We start from the raw sequence: 27,595 nt of genomic DNA on the forward strand, positions 1-27,595 counted from the left end.
GCACAAAATGAGATTGAACTAGCTAGAGACACAAAGGGTAACAAGAAAACATTCTACAAATACATTAGAAGCAAGAGGAAGACCAAGGACAGGGTAGGCCCATTACTCAACAAGGGGGGAACAATAACTGAAAATATGGAAATGGAAGAGGTGCTTAATGACTTCCTTGTTTCAGTTTTCCCCAAGAAGGTTGGTGGTGATTGGACATCTAACACAGTGAACGCCAATGAAAATGAGGTAGTATTAGAGGCAAAAATAGGAAAAGAACAAGTTAAAAATTACTGAGACAAATTAGATGTCTTTAAGTCACCAGGATCTGATGAAATACGTCCTCGAGTACTCAAGGAGCTGACTGAGGAGATATCTGAGCCATTAGCAATTATCTTTGAAAAGTCATGGAAGACAGGAGAGATTCCAGAAGACTGGAAAAGGGCAAATATAGTGCCCATCTATAAAAAGGGAAATAAGGACAACCTGGGGAAATACAGACCACTCAGCTTAACTTGTGTACCCAGAAAGATAATGGAGCAAATAGTTAAGCAATTAGTTTGCAAACATCTAGAAGAAAATAAGGTGATAAGTAACAGTCAGCATGGATTTGTCAAGAACAAATCCTGTCAAACAACCTGATAGCTTTCTTTGATAGGGTAACAAGACTTGTGAATGGGGGGAAGTGGTCGACGTGGTATAACTTGACTTTAGTAAAGTTTTTGATACTGTGTCACATGACCTTCTCATAAACAAACTAGGGAAATGCAACCTAGATGGAACTACAATAAGGTGGGTGCAAAACTGGTTGGAAAACTGTTCCCAGAGAGTAGTTATCAGTGGTCCACAGACATACTAGAAGGGCATAACAAGTGGGGTCCTGCAGGGATCAGTTCTGGATACATTTCTGTTCAATATCTTCAATGATTTAGACCAGGGGTAGGCAACTTATGGCACATGTGCAGAAGGCGGCACGCGAGCTGATTTTCAGTGGCACTCACACTGCCCGGGTCCTGGCCACCGGTCTGGGGGGCTCTGCATTTTAATTTAATTTTAAAAGAAGTTTCTTAAACATTTTAAAAACCTTACTTACTTTACAGACAACAATAGTTTAGTTGTATATTATAGACTTATAGAAAGAGACCTTCTAAAAACGTTAAAATGTATTACTGGCACACGAAACCTTCAATTAGAGTGAATAAATGAAGACTCGGCATAGCACTTCTGAAAGGTTGCTGACCCCTGATTTAGACAATGGCGTAGAGAGTACGCTTATAAAGTTTGTGGACGATACCAAGCTGGGATGGGTTGCAAGTGCTTTGGAGGATAGGATTAAAATTCAAAATGATCTGGACAAACTGGAGAAATGGTTTGAAGTACATCGGATGAAATTCAATAAGGACAAATACAAAATACTCCATTTAGGAAGGAACAATCAGTTGCATGTATACAACATACGAAATGCCTTCCTGGGAAGGGAGTACTGTGGAAAGGGATCTGGGGGTCATAGTGGAGCACAAGAAAAATATGAGTCATCAGTGTAACACTGCTGCAAAAAAGGGAACATAATTCTGGGATGTATTAGCAGGAGTGTTGTGAGCAAGACACGAGAAGTAATTCTTCTGCTCTACTCCGTGCTGATTAGGCCTCAACTGGAGTATTGTGTCCAGTTCTGGGTGCCACATTTCAGGAAAGATGTGGACAAATTGGAGAAAGTCCAGAGAAGAGTAACAAAAGTGATTAAAGGTCTAGAAAACATGACCTATGAGGGAAGACAGAAACATGATAACCATTTTCACGTACGTAAAAGGTTGTTACAAGGAAGAGGAAGAAGAATTGTTCTCCTTAACCTCTAAGGATAGGCAAAGGGCTTAAATTGCAACAGGGGAGGCTTAGGTTGGACATTAGGAAAAACTTCCTAACTGTCAGGGTGGTTAAGCATTGGAATAAATTGCCTAGGGTAGGGAATTTCCATCAGTGGAGATTTTTAGGGGTGGGTTGGACAAACACATATCAGGAATGGTCTCTAGATAATACTGTGTCCTGCCTTGAGTGCAGGGGACAAACTGTTATCCACAGGCACTTGCTACATGAGGTAGCTGTTTTTTACCATAGTAGTTTCTTACAACTCATTACAGATCAGTAACTGTTACAGGTAGGGCAGGGGCAGGGCCAGGCCTGCCGATTGGGGAGCGGCTGGTGTTCCGGGGCCTGACTTCCGCACGCTCGGGGGCTCCCGGGCTGTGCCGCACCCAGCCCCGGGGGCCGACCGCTGCAGAGCGCCCGGCTGCCAGCAGAGCCCCGCCCGCCCCTCGCTCCCCCGGCCCGGCTGCCATGGCGAGCTGGCGGCTCCCCCGGACCCCGCTGCTGCTGCGGGCGGCCCAGCGCCTGCTCCCGGCCCCGCTCCGGCGCAGCGGCTCCGGCCCGGCCCCGCCGCGGCTGCCCGGCTCCCTGGTGCGCTCGGGCGGCTTCGTGGGAGGCCGCTGGGTGCAGGCGGCCGCCGCCTTCCCCGTGCTGGACCCGGCCAGCGGCGCCGAGCTGGGGCGGGTGGCGGACTGCGGCGTGGCCGAGGCCCGGGCCGCGGTGAGAGCCGCATGGGAGGCCGGGCCCGGCTGGAGCGCAGCCCCCGCCAAGGTGAGTGAGAGCCCCGGGGGCGGCGGGGGGAGGCGAGGGGAGCGGGCCCCGGCAAGGGGATGGGGATAGACGGGGAAAGCCCGGCCCAGGGGAGAAGCGCCACCCCATGGAGCAGGGGGCCCGACGGGAGCTTTGGGGGAGGGCGGCCCCTGCTGCAGTCAGGCCCCCCCGGGGGTGAGTGGGGCACGGTAGGACCTTGGCAGAGTGTGATTTACTCTCCAGGTGCGCCCATGGCATGCCCGCGTCTGAGGCTATGACTGCAGCAGAACCAGGCCGGCTGGCCCCCGGGTGGGCAGAGCCCCGTGCAGGGTCGGAGCCTTCCTGCCAACGCTGCACGGAGGGACTGCGCTCAAATAAAGAGCTCCCGCGGCCTTGATTCAGCTGCCTCTGTTCTTGTGGGTGGTGTATTTAATCCCATACTTCGCCTACACGCGCTTTGGGGCAGGGACTGGTGGCTTGCAGCAGGTGCAGCTCAGTGAGGTTCTGACAGACCGCTAGGTATTGCCGCTCACAGGTCTGTCAATAATATGAAATACAGAAGGAGGGTTAGTGGAGGCAGTTAGTAGGTGGTGCATTAAATTTAAAAACTGGCTTGAAGGCCACAGGTCACCTTACACATACCTTAGAAGAGTGGTTCTCAACCAGGGGTACAGGTACACCTCTGGGGCAACACAGAGGTCTTCCAGGGGGTACATCAACTCATCTAGTTATTTGCCTAGGGAAGTCAGTACAGATTAAAATTTCATACAATGACTTGTTTATACAGATCTATATACTGTACTCTGAAATATAAGTACAATATTTATATTCCAATAGCATTATTTTATAATTAAATGGTAAAAATTAGAAAGTCAGCAATTTTTCAGTAATAGTGTGCTGTGACATTTGTATTTTTATTTGGGCTGGCAAGTGATTAAAAAAATTAATTGTGATTAATTGTGCAATTAAAAATAATCACGATTTATTGTGCGACTAATCACATTGTTTAACAATTATAGAATACCATTTAAATATTTGTGGATGTTTTCTACATTTTCAAATATATTTATTTCAGTTACAACACAGAATACAGTGTACAGTGCTCACTTTATTTTTTATTACAAATATTTGCACTGTAAAAAACAAAAGAAATAGTATTTTTCAATTCACCCAATACAAGTACTGTAGTATAGTCTCTTTATCATGAAAGTTGAACGTACAAATGTAGGATTATGTACAAAAAATAACTGCAATCAAAAACAAAACAAATGTAAAACAAGTCCACTCAGTCCTATTTCATGTTCAGCCAATTGCTCGGACAAACAAGTTTGTTTACATTTGCAAGAGCTAATTCTGTCCACTTCTTCTTTACAATGTCACCTGAAAGTGAGAACAGGCATTCGTATAGTACTGTTGTAACCAGCATTGCAAGATATTTACATGCCAGATGTGCTAAAGTTCATATGTCCCTTCATGTTCAACCACCATTCCAGAGGACATGCATCCATGCTGATGATGAGTTCTGCTAGATAACAATCCAAAGCAGAGCTGACCGATGCATGTTCATTTTCATCATCTTAGTCATGCCACCAGCAGAAGGTTGATTCTCTTTTTTGGTGGTTCGGGTTCTGTAGTTTCTGCATCGGAGTGTTGCTCTTTTAAGACTTCTGAAAGCATGCTCCACACCTAGTCCCTCTCAGATTTTGGAAGACACTTCAGATTCTTAAACCTTGGGTCGAGTGCTATAGCTATCTTTAGAAATATCACATTGGTCCCTCCTTCGCATTTTATGAAATCTGCTGCGAAAGTGTTCTTAAAATGAACACCGTGTGCTGAGTCATCATCCGAGACTACTATAACATGAAATGTATGGCAGAATGCAGGTAAAACAGAGCCGGAGACATACAATTCTCCCCCAAGGAGTTCAGTCACAAATTTAATTAAACCATTATTTTTTTTAAATGAGCATCATCAGCATGGAAGTATGTCCTCTGGAATAGTAGCTGAGGCATGAAGGGACATACGAATGTTTAGCATATCTGGCACGTAAATACCTTGCAATGCCAGCTACAAAAGTCCCATGCCAACGCCTGTTCTCACTTTCTGGTGACATTGTAAATAAGAAGTGGGCAGCATTATCTCCCATAAACGTAAAGAAACTTGTTTGTCTTAGCAATTGGCTGCAGAAAAAATAGGACTGAGTGGACTTGTAGGGTCTAAAGTTTTACATGGTTTTGTTTTTGAGTGCAGTTATGTAACAAACAAACAAAAACATACATTTGTAAGTTGCACTTTCAGGTAAAGAGATTGCACTACTCGTATGAGGTGAATTGAAAAATACTATTTCTTTTATCATTTTTACAGTGCAAATATTTTAATCAAAAATAATATAAAGTGAGCGCATTACACTTTGTATTCTGTGGTTGTAATTGAAATCAATATATTTGAAAATGTAGAATAACATCCAAAAATATTTAATAAATTTCAAATGGTATTCTATTGTTTAACAGTGCAATTAAAACTGCGATTAATCACAATTAATTTTTTGGAGTTAATCGCATGAGTTTACTGCAATTAATCAACAGCCCTTTTTTTATATTTGATTTTGTAAGCAAGTAGTTTTTAAGTGAGCTGAAACTTGGGGTACACAAGACAAATCAGATTTCTGAAGTGGTACAGTAGTCTGGAAAGGTTGAGAGCCACTGCCTTAGAAAAAGTGATTTTTTTTTTTAAAGCATGTCCTCCTGTTCTCATTAACTGTTTATAAGCAAGTAGTCCTTTACATACATCTAAAGCATGTGAAACTGACTGCCTCAAGATATTGAGGCCAAGGGCTTATTAGTTTCAAAAGAGGTAGACCTGTACACAAATAGTAACACACACGCACACAAACATTCATGCCTGAGGATATAATCTACCAACTAACTTGAGGAAGAAACTTCCACTCTGGAAAGACTTTCCTCTGAAGCACCTGGTGCTGTCAGAGACAAGTTACCCGACTGAAGGGACCGTTGTCTATACTGGCATCACTAGCCCTCCAATACAATTTTGAATTCATGTCATCCTTACTCAGTTATCTTTTTTCTGTTTGAACAGCACACATTCACTTATACATAAAGTATTAAGTTAATTCAGTGTAGTAACATTTTTATCTATGTTTAAAACAATGTCAGCTTTGCTAAAAAAATTTTTTTTTCCTTGCCCAGGAGAGAAGTGCGTTACTTCGCAAATGGTACAATTTGATGATGGAGAATAAAGATGACCTTGCTAAGATAATTACAGCAGAGAATGTGAGTTTTACATGTAAAAATGTACTAATTTCAGCATCTTTTAGGCCTCTTTGCCAGCAAAGGACTCCTTTGGCAACAAAGAGTCTTATCCTGAGTGGTGGTATGCACCCACAACTCCCAGGCCTTAAGCAAGAAAGATACATTAGCTATCAAATTTACCATGTAGGGCCTGAAGTAATGTAGGGCCCTGTTGAAGTAATGGAAAGACTCCTATAAATCCTTAGCCCAGACTCTGTCCGAAATGTCTGTAACCTGGAATCAAAGTGCCATTTATGGTGCCTCGCACAATGACGAGGGCTCCTAAGTGCCGTGGTTATACAAATAATAATAAGAGTGAAAATAATGACCTAAGTGACTTTTTTCAATCACTTTGGTCTCTTTGAAGTATTTCTGCATTGTGATTTAATCATAGGGGAAGCCTCTGAAAGAGGCACAAGGTGAAATTCTTTATTCTGCCTCCTTCCTGGAATGGTTTGCAGAAGAAGCTCGTCGCATTTATGGTGTCATCATTCCACCTTCTGTTAAAGATCGAAGGCTCTTGGTGCTGAAACAGCCTGTTGGAGTGGCAGCCGTTATCACGCCTGTAAGTGCATCTGGATCTGCCAGACTGATTAAGGACTAACTTAGGGCTTTTAGCTCAGCTCTGAGAATGGGGTAGCAGAGACCGCCACTGCCCAGGAGAATACCCCTCGAATCTCTGCCCCCACACACAAAAAAGAAAGCCCTTTTTCTGCTCCCCACTCATTTGTTCTGGGTGCGCTCTACTCCCCTGCATAGCCACGTAGGACAGAGCACAGGCTCTGGATAAGATATTAGAAAGTTACAGCCCTGATCTGGATGCGTTTCTTCATTGAATTACGTATCATGAGACAAATAATGGCTTCTTCATACTGAAAATACATGCCATGTTTTTGGTATTCATGTTCCTAGGGGTACAGATTTGTTTCCTCATACTTTTTCTCCACCTACTCTTAGCAGTAGGTCCCCCCCCCCCAAAAAAAGGTTGAAGTTTTTGAGTTTCTATAGTCAGTACCAGTTTCTCACTGATGTAGAAATCTCTCAGCCATTTAATTAGTAGAATTTTTAGAGCATAAGATAATTGGTAGTGGCATTATATACACGGTCTTTTATAAATGCTGCCTCTTCGCCCCTTTTCAGTTTTTGAAAAGTATTTAATTGTGAAAGTAAAGCAAACTCTCATTCTTATACAAGGTTTGTTTTGATTCTTGCTAGAAGTTGCAAAAATAGCCAGTTATTTGGGCAGAGAGGGAAGTATGCAGCTTTTCTGATTTTTTCATTGTATATTTCTCTCCAACTAGTGGAATTTCCCCAGCGCTATGATTACACGAAAAGTTGGTGCAGCTCTGGCAGCAGGCTGTACTGTGGTGGTGAAGCCTGCAGAAGACACACCATTATCAGCATTAGCACTTGGTGAGGTGAGCTTTTGCACTGGTATTACCCTGGCAATGGACTGTATCTTACAGTAGCAATCTGTAAACAAGAAGTGAAGGGGCATTCAAACATAACTCTTGGCCACAATCTCACACAGAGAGTACAAATTTATTCTGTTAAGTAGGTGGTTTAGATTGAATAGGTACCTTTAAAATAAATAAAAACATTGGAATATATTATGGGCATAGTAGGAGTATCTCCCAGCATTGGCCTAGCTTTGCAAAAGACAGGTTTAACTTTGAATATCTTTGCTTTAGTTGATGTCAGCAATAGCCTATTTGTGTGTAAATAGCAATGCCAACATGTAATGTTTATGGGGCCCAATATTGTGAAGTGCTGAGTACCCTCAGCTCTCATCGACTCAGTGCTTATGTCTTCAGAGCAAATTTACAAATACATGTACGAATATAAAAATATTACCTAACTGATCCTTCTACAAAGTATATTATTTTGTAACTGCATATTCACTGTTTCTCATTGCAGCTTGCAAACCAGGCTGGAATTCCAGCAGGTGTATATAATGTTGTCCCCTGTTCCCAACAACAAACCCCAGCTGTGGGGGAAGCTCTGTGCACCGATCCTTTGGTAGCAAAAATATCTTTTACTGGCTCCACTGCTACAGGAAAGGTACATGACAAGACAGTGAATGTTTGAAGGGTTTTTATTGAAAAGCAAGGGGAAGGGTTTTGAGGAGAGAAATGTGTATATAGAACATTTTCCTTTGGGGTGGTTCTTCCCCACACTGCAACAAACTTTCTTCCCTTCTGGCTGTTGAGGGCTTCACACAAATCCCTGATCCTGTTAAGTACTTTTCCTTGAATTGCTATCCATTTAATCTGGTATCTGTTAGCTTTTTAGAACAGTGGTAATGTGCATCATTGCAGTTTGTAATTTGATGAAGAGCAGTTACTCAGGAAAGTTCAGCTCCAGAAACTGCTGTTTCAGGTTATGTGATGACTTGACTCTAGTGGGAACACATTAGAATGTGCTGCTTAGTAATGAAGTGCATTACTGAAAGAGGGGAAGGGTTAATGAGGTGAAACCTTTACTTAAGGCTAGATTCTACTCCCTTTACTCTGTGAGTAGTCTCATGGAAATCAGTAGGACTATTTGAGGAATAAGATACTAGTGTGTGGGTTAAGAGGAGTTAAGATTCACCTTAACAAGGAAGGGGGATTTTCTAAAATGGTCTGAGGAGGAATGGGATGACAGCGAGAAGAGGAAAATTTAAACTGGATATCAGGAGAAAAATCTTAACAGCAAGTTTTATTAAACTGTGGAATGATCTTGCAAGGGAAAGTAGAAGAAACTCTTCCTTGAGTTCTAGTTAAATATAGGCTGGACAAAGTAATTGGGTGAAATCCTGGCCCTATTAATGTCAATGGGAGTTTTTCCACTGGAGACTTCAATGTAGGACAGGATTGCCTGCTTTGGCAAGGGAATGGAAAAGATGGACTCTTGGCTCTGTGGCGAACTTGTAGGTTCATTATGGGAGTTCAACCCCCACCAGAGTTAGTTCCCTCTGCCTCTAAATTCTGATTCGTTAGTGAACTGCTTACTTACACACTTACTCTGTTTGGTGTCTGCTGCATACTTGTAGGTACTGCTGCATCATGCTGCTGGCACCGTGAAGCGGGTTTCCATGGAGCTCGGTGGGCATGCTCCATTCATAGTGTTTGACAGCGCTGATGTGGACCGAGCTGTTGCAGGAGCTCTGGCTTCTAAATACAGAAACTCGGGGCAGGTGAGAGAATTATTTTTCTACCTTGCCTATTTCACCTTTTGGAGCATGAAAGAGCCATATTTTTTGTGATTAAGATATTTTTGCCTAACTTTATTTGCTTGTGAAAGGAAAGCTGCTGGATTTACAGCCCTGGACATCGAAGTCCCCTATCCACTGAACAGATAAAGCACAGATAGCAGCACTATCATGGCAGCACAGTTCAGTCATTACCTATAGTATTGAGAAGATGAGTCTACAATGCCAGTTTAGTGGCCTCTGTGCTGAAACTGCCCACAAGGGTATCCATTGCAGATGATTTTGTCATACGGACATTTCACAGGCAATAAACTCACACGAATTCCTGAAGAGTGGGAACAGAGTTAAGACAACTCTCAGGCCATTAAAGTAGACACTACAAAGTGTATTTAGCTCTGTTTTAAATTAGTGGCTCACAGTTTTTGGGCAACCAAACCTGTTTGTAAGGATGTGCACCTAATCCTGTATTCCTTGTGCCCCTAGGATGCCCAGTGGAGTTAGTGGTAGTTGAGGGTGGTGCAAAGAACGCAGGAGAAGTCGTTTTCAGTAGTGACATGTCTCCATATCCCTTTTCCTGGAGCCAGTAACTTCTCTGTCCCCTACCTTAATGACAAACCTGAAATCCAGCCTCTGTTCTGGCACCAGCTGCCCCTTGTTCAGTTGTGTGTAATCAAACTTGCATTGGAATTGAGGGTTGTTCAAACTCCTTTTCCCAGAGGATTGAACTGTGTTGTAGCTTAAAATTCAGATAATTTAATAAGGTACATGCAGGCCCAAGACAGAGGCTTCAGTGGCAGCCACTAGCCTGAATACCAGTCACTAATCTCGAGTGCCAGTGATTAGGAACCACTCTTCTAATCAAGTCAGGTCCCATACCTGAGTTAGACATCTACAAAATGGAAATGAGAGAAGGATGAGCAATAGCACATTGTGAAAGTGTTTAACCAGATGGAAAAGTTTTTAAAATCAAGTTCATTATCCTTAACCATTCATTATCTGTGCATGTGTGTTCAGGGTTAGTTTATAAATGGTACAAACAGTTTAAGATAAAGAGGTGGAAATAATATCTCCTTTATGTGTCAAGATTCAGTGTTTCTCCCCAGACACAGTTGCTGTCATTAACACCTAAAACAGAGTGTGTACAGCTCACTAAGTTGGTTTAGAGCCAATCCTGTAAGATCTTAGTCAAGTGGGAAAAAAACAACCAACCCCTCCTGCACTCTCTACATTGCTTTAAGTGTTAATTATATCAGCAGTATCTTGGGAAAAACAGTGAATGGTGTTGTGTGCCCAGGTTGAGTTTGCAAGGCTGGTAGTTCAAAAAGGCTTCTCTGCTTATATATGGAGCACATTTGATTATGAAAATAGTTATAAGACAAACAAATATGGCAAAAATCTGCCATTTTTAGAGTTACTTTTCAGAGTAGTTGGCACTTACATTGGAGTTCAGTGCACTTGGCACCATTAAAGACAATAGTTGTTCTGAGGTGCACACTGCCTAGAAGATGTGGAGAAGGCACATGACTGATGTGGGTTAGTAGTCATTGACCTTGCAGAAGAAGCAAGTTTTAGGTGGATTTTGAAAGGGGCCTGATTAGCATGAAATAATTTCACTAGTCAAAGTGAGGGGACAGCATGAGAGAAAATGCAAATACTAACCTGGGAGAAGGAAATGAGTAAAGTAATGAGGCTGGACTCTTTGGTAGAACAAAAGTGGTGAATAGGGACATGACAACATAAAACAAGACCTGAGATATAAACCAAGACACAGCCGTGTAGGATCTTATATGCAAGGATAAGGAATTTAGACTTGATATAGAAAGTTACCAAAGGGATTCAAAGGGGATAATGCAGTCTGACCTGCATTAGCAGTTATGTGTTGGAAAACATCAAGCAAAAGGTTGTAGTAATTAAGGCAGCAGGAGAGGAGGGTGTGGACAGAACAAAGGGTCAGAGTGAACAGGTGTTCTTCCCCCAATCTACAAATCCAACTTGTAAAATCCAGACTCTCCTTCTTCATGTGGGATTTGGCTATCTTAACAAAGACAACAATAATAAGATAGAAATGTCAGCTCCTACCTTCACTTAGATGCGGAGTCTACTACTTAACCTGTATCCTTTGATTAGAGGATAACTCCCACTGCACCTCCCTGGTATTCTGGTAGATACATGTATCAGAGAATCAGCGGCACCCATTTAACCCTTTTCTAGCAGATCCACACATGCTTACAGGGTGAGGTGTTTCAGGGAAACACTTGCAGTTTGTTAGTGTTTGATTTTCAGAGTGTTGTAATGAGAGAAGGGCAAACCTTGGTAACAGCCTTTGTGGGTGAAGAGAAGGCATGGAAGGAATCGTAATGGTAATCAGTTACTGTGCTGTAAAAAGTGGGAAGAGCACTAAGCTTTGTCTTTTGTTATTCTTTCATGTTTGTTTTCAGACATGTGTTTGCACAAACCGGTTTTTGGTGCAAAAAAGGATCCACGATGCATTTGTGGAAAAATTTGCCAGAGCCATTGAAAGAGAGCTACATGTAGGAAATGGATTTGATGAAGGAACTACCCAGGGGCCATTAATTAATGAAAAAGCAGTGGGAAAGGTATGTATATCTATATCAAAATATACTGATTTCACTTTTGAAATTGTAATTTATATTTTTAGGAAGTATTAAACACATTGTATACCCAGTTTTGTCTAATACCTGTTTTGTAAGACTATATTTGTCACTCTACCTGGAATGGTCCCTTACAATATATGCTATTTACTTACGCTAAACAATCTGTTCCACCTTGCATTTTGCGCTGATGCTGGGAGTACCTTTCCCAGGTCTCAAGAAGAGCTCTGTGTGGCTCAAAAGCTTGTCTGTCTCATCAACAAACGATATTACCCCACCCACTTTGTCTCTCTGTATTTGCAGAAAGTATTCTCTCGTCAAAGCCCACAATGATGTGAACAGGAGTAATTACAGCCATCATTGCCTTGTTAAACTAGGAAAAGAAAAGGGAATAATCTACCATGAGCAAGCCTTTCTTCCTAATTATATTCTGATTGGTATTTTTCTGGAGAACATTTGCAAAAGCTTAACAGACTGTGGGAGTTGCATTGGGTGTATTCATGTCTCTAGGTAGCATGACAGAGTTTGTTTTGAACAGTCTGTTTTTGTGTATCAAAACTAATCAGAAAAACAAATTAAGGCTCAAATTAAGGCTAAAACTATTGGTGGCTCTGAATTTGGAGGGTGACTTTTTTAATTTTGTTTTGCATTTGTACATTTTAGGTATTTTCCTAAAGAAAGGTGCATTCTCATTTATATAAGTAGTTATATTTCTTAACATACATACATTCAGATTCTTCATTTTTACATTTTTTTTTATTATATGGAAAATGAGGAGTGGCATTGCATTTATTTATTAGATAGTGTGAAGATGCTACAGCCCACTAGGTGCCTATCAGCATCTTTAGGTGCCTAAATATCCTTGAAAATCTGGCCCCATCTCCTTCTACTAATTTTTAGAATTAGTAGAGTTCATCTTCTCCCACCTGGGTTTTTTTGTCTTATAGTTCATAGATTGGAAGAGGAACACAAGCTTTCCTACTTTTTCAACTCCCAGTTGGTTTCTTAATTTGGATGAACTAATCCAAAGAAAGAAAATATATTCTCTGCCCCAGCTTGCTAAACTGAATCCAAAAGTAAAATGAAGGAAAAAGCTTTTCTGTATAACAGGAACTGAAAGTACTTGTATTAGGAAAAATGTCAATACCACATTCAGTCTGTTGTAAAGATTGAAAATAATATAGATATTTAATGCACCATATGACATTGACATATTTATAAAGCTTGAATTGACCCCAATTCTGTTTACGTTTTAAAAAGTAGTACTCTTTAACTTACAAAAATTTGCAGATGACACACTCATGTAAAGTAGGTTTTTTTTAATTCATCTTTGAAAATTATTTGAATAGACTGTAGTAAGTTTAGGCCTTACCGTAGGTTACCATAAATTCAAATTTAATTTTAAGGTCTTGTTTTTAAAAATAAAAATCTGATTTAAATTTTAAAAAATCAATTTTTTAAAAAGAAATCATCAGTTTTTATCCACCCTGGCTGGTGTTCATAGATGTTAGCTTAATGTGCGTTCTGTCTACGTTAGCGTATAGATGGAGATATGGTCTCTCCGCTACCATCTTGAAGACTTGCTATTGTGGGCTAGTCTACACTGGCGGTGCTTTAACGTGGCTTGTGTGGTCGTGACGGAGCGCTGTGAGAGAGTTCTCCCAGCGCTCTAAAAAAACCACCTCCACGAGGGGCGTAGCTCCCAGCGCTGGGGCACCATCTACACTGGCGCTTTTCACACCCCTGAGTGAGAAAGTTGCAGCGCTGTAAATTGCCAGTGTAGACAAGCCCGGAGATAGAATATTTTTTCTGTCAGTAGTTAAGCACTACATGGTCTTTTGTATCTCTCTCTGACGAGGCTGACCATGAATGCGTGGCCCTGATCCTGCAAAGACTTACACGTGTGCTTAACTTTATACGCTGTGAGTACTTCCCTTGACTTCAGCAGGACTAATAAGTGTCCATAAAGTTAAGCATGTGTGTAAATCTACTGAATTTCAGCCCTGCATTGCAAGTGATCCTGGTTTGTAAAGCTAAAATTCAGGTTAAGTTCAGGAGGAGAGCTGAAAATTCAGCAAAAAGGGAGTTTTTAAGCAGTGTCTCAGTCCTCTAAATAAGGTGCAGCATAAACTCCTTTTGTCTAATGCCCTGTTTAATTTGGGGAATCTTGTGTATTCAAGGAAAAGTAGACCAAACCTTTGCCACTAAATGCTAGCTTGAGTATCTCTTATTTTGCTCATCTCAGGTGGAGAGACACATTAGCGATGCGGTTTCTCAAGGAGCATCCATCGTGACAGGAGGGAAACGACACAGCTTTGGAAAGAATTTCTTTGAGCCTACTCTGCTCAGCAACGTCACAACAAACATGCTTTGCACGCAAGAAGAGACATTTGGTCCCTTAGCACCAGTTATCAAGTAAGATAATCCATTCTTCAGATTAACAGAGAGAGAGTTTAGTAAACTCAAAAAAAGGATTTATTTCATGTGAATAAGTATACAATCTGCATTATTATTATTATTATAATACAGATTTTGTTTAGGTCTTTTAGGCTTCTGGTGAGATTACCACACACACACACACACACACACACACTCTCTCTCTCTCTCTCTCTCTCTCTCTCTCTCTCATTTTTACGTGTTAAAAGTGTACCTGTAATTTTAACCTGTTAACTTTTATTCAGCAAGATTATTTTTTTGTAAAATGGCACCTGCAGTTTAGCGAGGGAGGATAACCGTAAAGACCATCAATTTTCATGCTCCTTTAAGGTACTTGAGAGCTTTTGCATTTTGTCACATGACCTAATAGTTCTATGTTTCTCTGATCCAAAGTACACTTTGGACAATTTTCCCTCTCTAGCAGTCTTTTTCTCTGAGGTCTTCCCCCCGCCCCCCTTCCCCAGTATGATTGAACATGGTAAGACTCAGTGCGGGGAAGATTTACTAATCTTTCTCAGATGTGAGATCTTGTCTAGACAGGGAAGTGAATGGCGTATTTAAACCACATTAGTTGACAAGTGTTAACACATTTTAAAATTTAATGTAACTCGAGGGAAATGGCAAAAGCTTGAGACTGAAAATTGAATAATAAACATCAGAAATATACCAAGGAGAACAAACCTACATTCACTTCGTCCCATTTGCAGTGAGGCTGCTTCTCAGTATCCAGAGAACAGGAAGGCAGCAAGGATTACTTTCTTTCCCCCCCCGCTATGTTGATTGCAGGTCTCACTGGTATCTGTTTCTTTATATTGGCAGGTTTGATACCGAAGCAGAAGCTGTTGCTATAGCAAATTCAGCCAATGTGGGTTTAGCAGGTACGTTCTCCCTTTTCAGACCGATACACCACTGTGCAGCTACACCCTTGAGCTTAGGGTTGCAATTGCATGAGATGAAGAATTTCAGTTTGATTATTTCTGTTGGCTAATAAGGACCTTCCCCAAAAACTTCTGCTGCCATGGCCTTTTGATTTTTGTTCTATTTTGACAATATATTTTTACATTCATGTGGCAGGATATTTCTATTCTCAAGACCCAGCCCAGATCTGGAGAGTTGCAGAGCAGCTGGAGGTTGGAATCGTTGGTGTTAATGAAGGACTAGTGTCCTCAGTGGAGTGTCCTTTTGGAGGTGTGAAACAATCTGGCTTAGGACGAGAAGGTTCAAAATATGGTATTGATGAGTACCTAGAAATAAAGTATGTCTGTTTTGGAGGCTTATAATAATTTGCAAAAATGACACAAATCCACAAAGGCCTGGAAAATAATGGCCTGATTCAGGTGGACTGTCTGTATATTAATGTGGCTGTTATCCTCTTCAAAACCAAGTAACGCTGTTGTGTGAGTAAATGTAGAGAGAGATGTTTCATGTAGCTCTGTGCTGCTACTTGTAAAACACAAATATTACTAATTACATAGATTTAGTTAATACCCAATAGTTGGATGATAATGCCTCTTAGGTCAGGGAGGGGGGGGCGGGAGCAGGGAGGAATTGCTTCTGTTATTTGGGTTATCCTATGTAAACAGGAAGAAGTTGGAGGTTTTTGCATAATGAAGATCATAATTTCTGTTCTGGAGGACACCGGCAATTTCCCCCCCCTGCTGTCTCTCCTAATATTCATGCAGCTGTGTAGGGACTGGAGAGGGTAGCCTATTCTTTATGTTTTTGTGCCAGATATGTACTTAATTCTCAACTTGCTAACGTTGTTATATAACTTTTTCAAATTGCTTACTTTTATTACAGTTTGCGGAAGAACTTGGTGCTTGTGAAGGGGAGGAATTAGTAGTAATGGCTGGAGCCAGGCATTCTTGCAGGCTAGTGCACAGCTGTGTCAGTACACATCACTGCTAATTGCATCACCGCCTGCTGTTGCAGTTTTGGCCCTCTCCAGAGCAGACATCTTAACTTATGCCTAAGAGCTTAGTAGTTTGAGGAACAGATTCACAACCTGTGCTACCACGTAAACAAGGGCTGTAAGTCGCAGTAGTCTGTATAAACTGGTTGCACAGTGAGTCAGTGGAGCTTGGGGGATGGCTAGCTTAGTGTATAGCAGAGGAAGGAGAGCACTGTATGCATGTTGCAGGGACATTCTGCTGAGCTGTTGGGGGTGAGGGGAGGGGCAAGATTTATGCGAATGAGCTCCACATGACAATATAAATCCATTCATTTCCCTGTGCAAGACCAGTATGGCCCCACCTGGGAAAGGGAAGAGAATGGTCAGCAACATAAATGTTGCCAACCAAGTTTTTCAAGGAGTGCTTTCCTCCCAGTCCAGCGTGCTCAACTACAGAGCCTCAGCAGGCTGTAGTGCTCCTGCAGCTTTGTGCCTTAAATGCTGACAGGCCCTAGCTTGGACTCCTTGTCACATGGGCAGATGTCCATTGCAGAGTGGGACAAAACCCCAAACTCATCTAACTTACAACCTAATAAGGATTGAATAGGTCTTCAGAGGCAGACTTTGTATGTCATCCCCTTAGTCCATGTAGCCTCAACTGAAAGCATCATTAAAAGGTGATGTAAAAGTTCCTTAATGTGAAGCAAATAATGGTGTATTAACATTATTTTGACTTAAAATAAGCACTTTATTCACCAAACTAAACTTCCTCAGAAGATCCTATAGAAAATTTTAAACTGGCTTTTCAGAGGCTGGGGAGTAGAAGTTGTGAGTTTTCATTTTTGGCTAACTGCTGGTTAGCGAGACTTTTACATTTAATTACAGAATGAAAGTGAGCTGACCGCTCTCTCTAGATGAATGTACCCTGTCAAATAGGCAATGGTATTCAATTAAACCAAGGTAGGGGGAAATTATTTTTGGAATGACACTTGATCTTAACAGAAAAGCAAGGTGGAGCGGAGCTTCACAGAGCCTTCTCAAGCGCACATAGAGTAGTGTTAATTGCTACTCAACATTTTAAATGTTCAGATGATTTTTGTATTACACTGGGTGTGGCTGGAGCATATTCTTTACTGTCCATGTAAAATGCATGAGTGCATTGTGCTGAAGTGATGTCACAAACAAGGTTTGGAAAGGACACTCATTGCCCTTACAGAAGTCCCTAATGCAATACATATAAAAATGAAGGCCCTGAGGCTTTATCAACTGCAGTGTGTGCTTTTGGAGTTAATAAGGAGAAGACAGATGTTTATATTAACCACTTTTTAAACTCTTGCAGATGAGCATACATAGTGTCCTGAGTTTTTGAGAGCATTGTGTTATGGCATATATGAAAGTAGGGCAGCTAGAACAAGGTATCTTACTCATCCATTTCTTATACAGCAGAGGATGCTGCACAAAAATACAGCCAGTACTTGCTACATCCCAAAGTACAATAGCTTAAATACGGCAAGCACACAGGCAATTTTTTAAGTACCTTAGACAGGTGGACCCATCTGTCATTTCAGTCAGAAACTCAAATTGCACTGCTCTGACCGGTTGCCTCCATGTCAGATGCAACACTGTTGGTTGTCTTAAAATCTTGGTGTCTTGTTTTATGAGGCTGGATTTTCTTCTCTGAATAGAATTAAATAAAACTTGAGTAAATTTTTACTCTTTACCCAGCATAAGATATCTTTAAACTGTGTCCAACAACAGGAAGCACAAACCTTTTGTTACATAACTTTAACAGTATCTTGGGTTAACTTTAAAAAAAAAAGTTCGTCAAGTTTTCCTCCATGCCTGGACTTCAGTGTTTGAATATGTATGGTTGTCTAGGTAATGTCTACATCAAAGAGCACAAATGGATCTTTCTTACAAATGTTGTACTCTTATCAAAAACTGTGATCCTTTAACAAAAGACAAACTAAAATGTAATAATTCAAGTATGTGTATGATTAGTTTGTCATTGTCTAGCGTTTTTCTAATGTAACGTGTGTGGGTGTTCAAAGAACGTGTACTACTTAGCAAAGAAACTGAACTGTGTTTTCAAGTAATAAATATCTAAAACCTATGAAAGCATTGGACATTGTGTGCATTCATTTTTAAGTGTTAAATTGATAGTTAATTAGGCTATTTAATACTCAATTGCTGTTTAAGTCCAGGTTCCGTAGATTTGCATTAGTTTTCATTTATTTCAGATAAGCCAAACAGTGGAAGAAATGCATGCTGTGTACATTCAACAGAGGCTGTTTTGTAAGTGACAGGAGTTTAGACCACCAGATGGCAATCTCTTGAATTTATCAAACAGTTACGTCACTTCAAAAGGCAATGATTTGCACACTTGTCTTTCATCTGAGCATCTTCAAGCATTTTACAAATACTAGGGTGGTCAGGAACTAATAATACATCAGACATTCTTAAATCAGGATGGTGGACCTGTCACAAGAGAGAGTTTACACCCAGTAGCTTTTTAGGTCTGCATTGTTTTTTCTCCCAGCAGGCACAAGAACATTTCTGACCACCGTAGGAATGCTTTTTAAGTAACGCATTTCCCCACCAACATGCTGCCTTGACCAACTTAGTTCAGTTGAGCAAAATAAGTGAAGGAGGCTCTTGATCCTAAGGCTTCCTAGAAAGTTGGTCCTGCAGAGGCAATAAAAAGTGCATTGCTATATTGTGTGGCATTCAGCGTGATTATAGTAGTAGACGCATCTGTAGTACTTAATCTGTCAAATTTGCCTAGTATTTGTCAGAACTTGAGTTCTGCTTGGAGAAAGTAGCTGGCATGTTGCACTGCACTTAGACTTGTACACCTCACTGTCAAATCAAACAACTATCTTACACGAGCCAAGTAGCTTGCACTCTGCTGCATATTCACTTCCTAAGGAAAACGTGGAAAGTCTGCCCTCTTCATAGAGACATATTTCAGTTTTTACAGATTTAGTTTTGTGAAACTCGCCAATGGGCTTGTCTGCTAGGGTACCAGTCTGAAATAACTGGTAAATTTCTTCATCCTATCGTGCAAGTGTTCCCTGTAGGAAATTTTGCAATCCTGTGAATAAGGAGCTCTCAGTAATCAGTGACTTGGCACTAGGCTAGCCTTCCATCTTATAACGGCCGTTTTCATTTGGGGTAGCCCTAGGGAAATGATTTTGGCCCTAACCCTACAATTTGACATCATAAGGTACGTTCTATTTCTCCCTCTGCTGAGATGTCTGGAAGACCAACTTCATAGAGAATTAAGTAGGGCATACACAACTCAGAGGATAAAGTTTAGCTGTTATCTGTAGCATCTCCTATACAAGACCCCTTTTCCTAGGAAACTTTGAGGCAGCATTGGTCTCCAAATGACTGGATCAGGTCATGCGGTCTTGATCACCTCAGCATATTCCTACCTGAAAGTACAATTCAGAGCGAAACTGTGACTGTAAAAGTAGTTCCTGCTGACTCAGCAGTTCTGTTCCCAGGGTGTATTCAGCATCATAACTGGCTGCTGTAGTGATGGATTAAAAGAGTGGGGGATTTATTTACTCCTTTTAGTACTACAGAGACATAGCATCTGGGGGGAAGCTGTGGTCTTGTTCCTTTCTGTTCATTATCAGAATTTTAATTAAGCTATAGGATCAAATGCAACCCTGTGGAAGACAATTAACTACACATGTATCCTCTTGAAAACAATGGAGATGCACTTGTGTAAATGAAGGCAGAACATAGCCAATGGCATGTGGACAAGGAGAGCTTGACTTGGTTTTCACATCTCAGGCTGAGCTTGCATGCCTTGTCATTAGGACATTTTACTTATAAACAAATCTGATCTGTAACTGAGGCAAAAATAGGGAATCTTATGTTTTCATTGTTTAACAAAGTCACTTTTCAATGCTGGATGGACAAAACTTGTTGCAGCTGACCCTAGTGCAGAACTCCTGGCCGAGCTGGAAATGCCTAGTATAAGGGAGGAGCAGGATTATGCTTGCTTAAGTGTTATACAGTTCTGAAGGCTACAGGCCATGCCACTATACAGAACACTTAAGAATCATAAGTGCTCCATCCTCTTACCTGTAGCAAGGCATGAAGTTGCCACTTGTACCCCCATGTCCAGGGGGATGGCTGGGGCTATTCCCTTTATCTGAAAAGGGCACTCTGTTATAACAATACGTAGCCCCTTTATCTGAAAAGGGCACTCTGTTATAACAATACGTAGCTCGTGATAAAGAAAGCAGGTTTTATTTAAACAGCTAGTGAAACACTTTGATTTGAAGTGTCTGTTGATTTTATTAAAGACGTTAATAAACACTCTGATCCTCCCCCCGAAAAAAAATGCTCAGTCTCACAAAATGAAATCTTTTGACTTCCATTCACTGAAAACTTTGAAACATTTCTTTGTCAGGTTGACCCAAAACATTTCCCCCCCCCTGATTTTTATGTAGTTGCTAGCAAACCAACAAAATCAGTTATTTGCACAATTCTAGTATAGACAGCCCCTCTCTGAGAGCTGCAATTATAATTTGAGTTTCTGGCTTCCTTGTCCTCTTCTTCAATATACTGAACTCATTCCTACCTCTCATATTTTCCTTGCCCCTCAGCACAAAGAAGGGTCAAAAACAATTAAACTAACTCTTATGGTTTGGCGTATGAACAGAAAAGCTAAAGCAGGTAATTGTTTTTACTATACTGCTCTGACCTCAGACTTGAGCCTCAGATACAGAAGAATGCAACATCCACAAGGACACATGACCGAGCCTCATAGAAGGAAAGACAGATCTTTATTAGGAAGGCTACATAATCACTTCAGAAATGGTTCCAGTTATAATATATTATCATTTACAATATATAACATTTTCCAGAGACAGATTCCTATTGTCTATCAGGGATGGTCTAGACAGTATTTGGTCCTGCCATGCGGGCAGGGGACTGGACTCGATGACCTCTCGAGGTCCCTTCCAGTCCTATAATCTATGAATCTATGAAATCTATGAATCTATTAGAAAGTCTGCAATAGCTCACCCCCACACAGGACACTATGCTTCTATACAGAGGCAAAGTACTGATTTGTGGCTGACCTGCACTTAATTCATTGCCTATGCTACAGGGAAATGTATTTTCATTTAAAGTACTATCAGTTTCAAACCTTTGGGCTTTTTTCTCCCTTGCTACACCTGGATCTGACACTGAGCTGTGTCCAGAATCCTAAAGTACAACTCTTCCTTATGCTTTAGGACCTCCCTTCCCCACTTTCTTATCCCACTCGCCCTTCTTCTAGACTAGAGGGATGCTCACTATTCATCTCTATTTCTCAGACCAGTCTTCCATAAATTGTCCAGCAGGTGACAGTCGTCATTTTCTCTGCACCATCGCCACCCGAAACTCAAGGTCACTATAACTTACTCCATTATCGTCTCAACATAGCAAAGACCAAAACCCACACTCGTTATACAGGGAATACACCCACAAAGTTTGACAGGAATTTTGCTTAAATGGGGGGACGGAAGGTTTTGGCCTGTGATTGTTTGAAGAAGGCCAGAGCTGTCTGAGGAATGTTAAGCTCCAGCATTTTTGAGCTGCTCTCAGGTTTGAAGGGGTAGAATAAAGAATGGAGACAATACACACTGTGCTGTTAAACTCTCTGCAGATGAATCCCCCTGCATGAGCATGTGCTTTTCCATTTCCTCAAGACAATCTGCTGAATAAAATAAAATTAGCATCACATAGGCAAGCATGTCTGGCAACACGGGGGACCTGGGGGATGCCTGAACTACAGCTGTATCTGGTGCACTTGACAATGAGGCTGTTAAAGTTCCTTTTGTCCTCCCAGAAGGGAGTTGGAAATATATCTGACAAGTGTGAAACAAGAGATGAGATGACTGGGCTTGTCAAATGTAACTTGGTCATGACCGTCAAACAACAGTTAACAAAATCAGCAACAGCTCAGGGGTTGAATTAGAAGATAGAGGTTTTGTTTTTACTGTTCTTATCAGATATGTCCACCTAAATTTCACCTCATACTGCAGAAGCACTTTACCAAGATAAAAAAAAAACAAAAAAAAAACGGTTTTGGCTTGCTTATAGTGGCATAGTTTTATGTTCTGTAAGTATGGATGCCCCCCACGCAACAATTAGTTTGTGGACTTATTAAATGCCTCTTCCAGTAATGAGTGTGAGAATCTTCAATATATCAACTGCACTCAGGGCTTAACTTTGATGGGATGCAGGCAAGAACATAGTTGCCATGGTTGTCCTTATTAACGTATTGATGCTTTCGTGTAGAGCATTAGCATCTCAACCCTCAGCTGCTTGTATATTAAGTGTGGGAATTTTCTGAGTAGCTCCCAGCACCCGGGGCATTTTTAATATTTTTATTTTGTCTGTCAGAGTGGATCTTGAGTTCAAGTCCAGTACAGTCCATAAAAATAGGCAGAATTCCCCACTCAGTTCCACCAATGCATTTAACCCTACCAGTTAATAGCCTTGCCCTCCCAGTTCTGGGAATTGCCTGGGCAGAGACTCCAGGAATTCAGCATTATTAGAAATAAAAATTACACTGATCCAAAGTTCAGGGCTTGTTATATTCAGTCCTGAATGCCTGACAAAAAAAGTCATGCTAGACTTAAGGACCACTGAGGATATTAATATCTGATATCACAAATTCTTAGAGTCAAAAAGGTATTAACATTTAACTTAAAAAGGAGAACTACACAAAAATGAGCATGCTTGTTAGATGGAAATCAAAAGGATTTGTCACAGGGTCAAATGCCTGCAAGCAGAATGAGGACTCTTTAAAACCACCATAACAGAGGCTCAGAATAAATCTATACCACAAATCAGAAAAAATAATAAGAGGACAAAAAGAATGCCACCATCGCTAAACAGCAGAGCAGTGAAGGCCGTTAGCGGCAAAAAGGCATCCTTTCAAATTTGAAAGTCTAATCATAGTGAAGATAAAGGTGCCACAAACTCTGACAGGTTACGTCTTCAAGTATAAGGCAGGCCACAAAAGAATTTGAGAAGCAACTTGCTAAAGACACAAAAACTAACAGTAAGAATTTTTTGATGTACATCAGAAGCAGGAACCCTCCCAACCAGACAACAGAACCACTAGAATACCAAGATGCGAAAGGAGCATTCAGGGAAGACAAGGCCATTGCAGAAAAGCTAAATTAATTCTTTGCATCGATTTTCACTGCAGAGGATGTAGGGGCGATACTAACTTCAGAGCTATTCTTTTTTGATCACAAAATCTGAAGTACTATCCCACATTGATGTGTCAATAGAAGATTAAACAGTAATCCGTCACCAGGACCAGATGGTATTCACCAAAGAGTTCTGAAGGAACTCAAATAAGAAATTGCAAAACTATTAACTGTAGTATGTAACCTATCACTGAAACTCTGCACCAGCTGACTGAAAGGTAGTTAATTTAACACTGATATTTAAAAAGGGCACCCAAGGAGATCTTGACCAGTGAGCCTAATGTCACTGACCAGGCAAACTGGTAGAAACTATAGTAAAGAAAAGAATGATCAGACACAAATAAACACGATTTGTTATGGAAGAGACAGACTTTTGTAAAGGCAAGTCATGCCTCCATCAATCTATTAGAATTCTGAGGGCATCAACAAGCATGTGAATATGGGTGAACCAGTGGATATAGTGTACTTGGATTTTCAGAAAGTCCCTCACCAGAGGCTCTTAAGGAAACTAAGTAATCATGGGATAAGAGGGAAGGTCCTCTCATGGATCAGTAACTGGTTAAAGGATCAGAAACAAAAGTTCAGAATAAATAGTCAGTTTTCACAATGGAGAGAGGTAAACAGCAGGGTCCCAAAGGATCTGGGATCTGTGCTGTTCGACATATTCATTAATGATCTGGAAAAGGGAGTGAACAGTGAAGTGGCAAAGTTTGCAGATGATACAAAATTATTCAATATAGTTAAATCCAAAGCTGACTGCAAAGAATTACAACAAAATGGAAGATGAAATTCATCACAGATAAGAACAAAATAATGCACATTGAAAAAATTGGGTTTCTTTTTCTTGAGTTGTAACAGCTAATTTATAATCCATCATTATGTATGTGTACTTGGGATTATATTTTCCAATCTTCCCTCATAGGTCATGTTTTCTAGACCTTTAGTTATTTTGTTGCTCTTCTCTGGATTTTCTCAATTTGTCCACATCTTTCCTGAAATGTGGCACCCAGGACTGGACACAATACTCCAGTTGAGGCCTAATCAGCGCAGAGTAGAGCGGAAGAATTATTTCTCATGTCTTGCTTACAACATTCCTGCTAATACATCCCAGAATGAGGTTTGCTTTTTTTGCAACAGTATTATGCTGTTGACTCAGATTTAGCTTGTGATCCACCATGACCCCAAGATCCCTTTCTGCAGTACTCCTTCTTAGCTCTTAGGGCAGTCATTTCCCATTTTGTATGTGTGCAACTGATTGTTCCTTCTTAAATGGAGTACTTTGTATTTGTCCTTATTGAATTTCATCCTATTTACTTCAGATCATTTCTCCAGATCATTTTGAATTGTAATCCTATCCTCCAAAGCACTTGCAACCCCTCCCAGCATGGTATCGTCCACAAGCTTTATAAATATACTCTCTATGCCATTATCTAAATCATTGATGAAGATATTGAACAGAACTGGACCCAGAACCGATCCCTGCGGGAGCCAACTTGTTATGCCCTTCCAGCTTGACTGAACCACTGATAACTACTCTCTGGGAACGGTTTTCTAACCAGTTATGCACCTACCTTATAGTAGCTCCATCTAGGTTGTATTTCCTTAGCTTATTTATGAGAAGGTCATGTGAGACCGTATCAAAAGCCTTACTAAAGTCAAGACATACCACATCTACTGCTTCCCCATCCACAAGGCTTGTTACCCTGTCAAAGAAAGCTATTGAGTTGGTTTGACATGATTTGTTCTTGACAAATCCATGCTGTTACTTCTCACCTTATTATCTATTAGGTCTTTGCCAATTGATTACTTAATTATTTGCTCCATTAACTTCCTGGGTACTGAAGTTAAGCTGACTGGTCTGTATCCCCCACCACCGTAGCCATGAACAAATGAAGTCCTGGGTTCTCCTTACACAGATCTCAAGGACGTGATGGGCGCTTCAAATATGGCACCCCTGAATAGTACCTGGGTGCTGAATTATGAACAACAGTGAACTCAAAACTCAGAATCTTGCCCTTCTTCCTGACCCACGACAGCCAACCCCCTAGCAAAGAGTAAACAAAAACCCCCTCTAATATTCAAGTAAAAGTGTCAGTCAGCCCTAACCAATCCTTACTGTGTGATCAAAGCTCCTGCTTCCTATATGGCTCTTTGTTACAAGCCTTTGCTCAGTAACAGCCTTGACACATTCTAACACTCCCCGGCCGACATAGTCTAGTGTCCATCTCAATTTAAGTGCATTAAGGGTCCAATCTTGAAAGGTCCTGAGCCCCTTAAACTCCCATTTAAGCCAAAGGAAGTTTAGGGTGCTCAACACATAGCAGGAGGCATGCAGGTGCTAAGTCCTCCCTGCCCCTCTCTCCTCTTTATTACATACCCCTGGCTTGGGTCTTCAGGCCCCAGAGGGAACAGAAATACATGCCTCAGTCATCATAACGGAAGAGAATAAAAAGCAGGATTTCTGTGCTGCCGTCATTTTTCGACATAAATATAGGGGGCATATGTTTTGTATAGGATACAAACGTATCACATTAGCTTGCAGCTGATTAAATGAAACTGCTAGATAGTAAACATCCCTTGAAAACAGAGGCATTTTCACCTGAGGCGTGCTACCCTAAAAACCACAGTCATAAAGCAGAGCGTAGAGGCAAATACTATGTATTAAAAATGCTATCTATGGACCTCCCCTTTCTGTATCCAACTTAAAAACTGTATATGAAGACGGAGCTTGTAGCCAAACTCTTCTCTTTGCAGCTAGAAGGGAAACGCTGAATTCTGGCTTTTACAGTTTTACATGAGCTACATAACATAACAGTGCTCCTCCAAGTGATGGAAACAAAGTAAAGACACAGCCTGTATATAGCTCAAAGCCTCAGACAGTCACCGTTGTTCGTAACAAAACACTCCTGGCTGGGGTCATAGCTGTGATTCATTGGTCTACTATAGGAAAAGTGTCTGCTGACACTTATACATAAAAGTTCAGCACAGAGCAAAGGAGGAATTAAATGTGCTTCTTACATCAAATGACAAGAGTTAGTAGTCTGTTTAATCCCCCCATCACTGTACTGGAATTTTACTTCATCTGCTGTTAGGATAAATTTTAGGAACTTTTGATTTTGAAAAACAAAAGGTGGATCAACACTTTCTTGGTGTGTCAAATCAGCACGTCCTTTCATTTTACACTCATTCAATTATCTGTCTTTCGAGCTATAGGTGAAGGAAACTCCATTTTTGACCGAACCATTCATGATGTTCTTAGGATTCTCTCTTCCGACCTTTTCTCTGCTGAAGATAGTGTCCTGGTCGCTGTCGAACTCGGACTCTGAAACCATCAGACTGGAATTGTGTTCTGTACTTCTGTGTTTTATACCTGAAAATATCAAACCAAAAGATTCTCTGGAAAGTTTTACTTTTAAATTTAGTAACCTCTCCCCAGTGTAGTGTTGTGCAAAGTCAGTGATGCTGGGCTGCATTGCCTCGAAGAGTAACTATTTAGACCACCATCCATATTAAAGATTATACAAACAAACACTAAATATTGGGGGCCAGATACTCCATTGACCGCAATGGAGATTGACATATTGATACTATCTGAGCAGCCGGCGCCTTGTGCCTTGTTCGGCCTCTATTTTACTACAGATGTTCACAATTCATTTAAAGCATCTCATCATGCAGCACAGTCCTTTCTAACAGTTTGAACCAATCAATTAAATCTATCCACACACACAGCTCTAAGATTGACCACGAAAATTCTGTGCTCCTGGGTGAATTCATTACTTTTTAGGATGTCTATTGTTCAGGAGGTTTTCCTCCACTGCAAGTGTCCCCCCATTAGACTGAGGGAAATTAAAATTAAAAGCCTTTCATTGTGAATGGAAGCTGTTAACTAGGGGCATGTTCCAAAGCCCATTGAAGTTAAATGGGACATATTTGGGCAATGCAACATTGCTATGTATTAGCTAGAAAAGCGGGGGGGAGGGAGGGGCGTTTGTTTTGTTTTTTGTTTTTTTTTAACATGTTACAAAGTTAAAAGTTGTTTGCATGTTTTCTTTTAAAATGAAGAAAATATGTATGGAAGAGAATGTTGTACCTAACTGCTATAAAATTAAGAACATAACATAAGAACAGCCATACTGGGTCTAGCCCAGTATCCTGTCTTCTGATAGTGGCTAGTGCCAAGTGCCCCAGAGGGAATGAACAGAACAGGTAATCATCAAGTGATCCATCCCCTGTCACTCATTCCCAGCTTCTGGCAAACAGAAGTTAGGGACACCATTCCTGCCCATCCTGGCTCATAGCCATTGATGGACCTATCTTCCATGAAT

The 27,595-nt window shown here is 41.0% G+C and overlaps 2 protein-coding genes across 7 annotated transcripts in view; one reads left to right on the forward strand and one right to left on the reverse strand.

Moving 5' to 3' along the window:
• Window positions 1-2,137: 2,137 nt before the first annotated feature.
• Window positions 2,138-18,159, forward strand: ALDH5A1 (aldehyde dehydrogenase 5 family member A1). The gene is made up of 10 exons (XM_005281493.5): window positions 2,138-2,622; window positions 5,808-5,891; window positions 6,304-6,474; window positions 7,211-7,327; window positions 7,827-7,970; window positions 8,944-9,087; window positions 11,541-11,699; window positions 13,960-14,129; window positions 14,970-15,028; window positions 15,225-18,159. Exons 1-10 carry the CDS (start codon window positions 2,323-2,325, stop codon window positions 15,428-15,430), a joined length of 1,554 nt encoding a protein of 517 aa, XP_005281550.2. The 5' UTR covers window positions 2,138-2,322; the 3' UTR covers window positions 15,431-18,159.
• A 2,670-nt stretch (window positions 18,160-20,829) lies between these two features.
• Window positions 20,830-27,595, reverse strand: part of KIAA0319 (KIAA0319 ortholog) — a 91,671-nt gene continuing 84,905 nt past the window's right edge. For all 6 annotated transcript variants that reach the window (XM_065581974.1, XM_065581977.1, XM_065581973.1 and 3 more), the window contains one exon: window positions 20,830-26,640. In XM_065581974.1, the coding sequence (XP_065438046.1) occupies window positions 26,462-26,640 (179 nt within the window). In that variant the 3' untranslated portion in view covers window positions 20,830-26,461. The remainder of the gene's footprint in view (window positions 26,641-27,595) is intronic.

The sequence above is a fragment of the Chrysemys picta genome, chromosome 2 (assembly GCF_011386835.1).
Source record: "Chrysemys picta bellii isolate R12L10 chromosome 2, ASM1138683v2, whole genome shotgun sequence".
NCBI lineage: Eukaryota > Metazoa > Chordata > Testudines > Emydidae > Chrysemys > Chrysemys picta.

Bases quoted from the DNA above. Each gene is read 5' to 3' on its own strand.
- ALDH5A1 (XM_005281493.5), top strand. From the start codon at position 2,323: ATGGCGAGCTGGCGGCTCCCCCGGACCCCGCTGCTGCTGCGGGCGGCC. The intron at 7,328-7,826 runs GTGAGCTTTTGC...TTCTCATTGCAG, and splicing joins CAGCATTAGCACTTGGTGAG to CTTGCAAACCAGGCTGGAAT. The intron at 9,088-11,540 runs GTGAGAGAATTA...GTTTGTTTTCAG, and splicing joins AATACAGAAACTCGGGGCAG to ACATGTGTTTGCACAAACCG.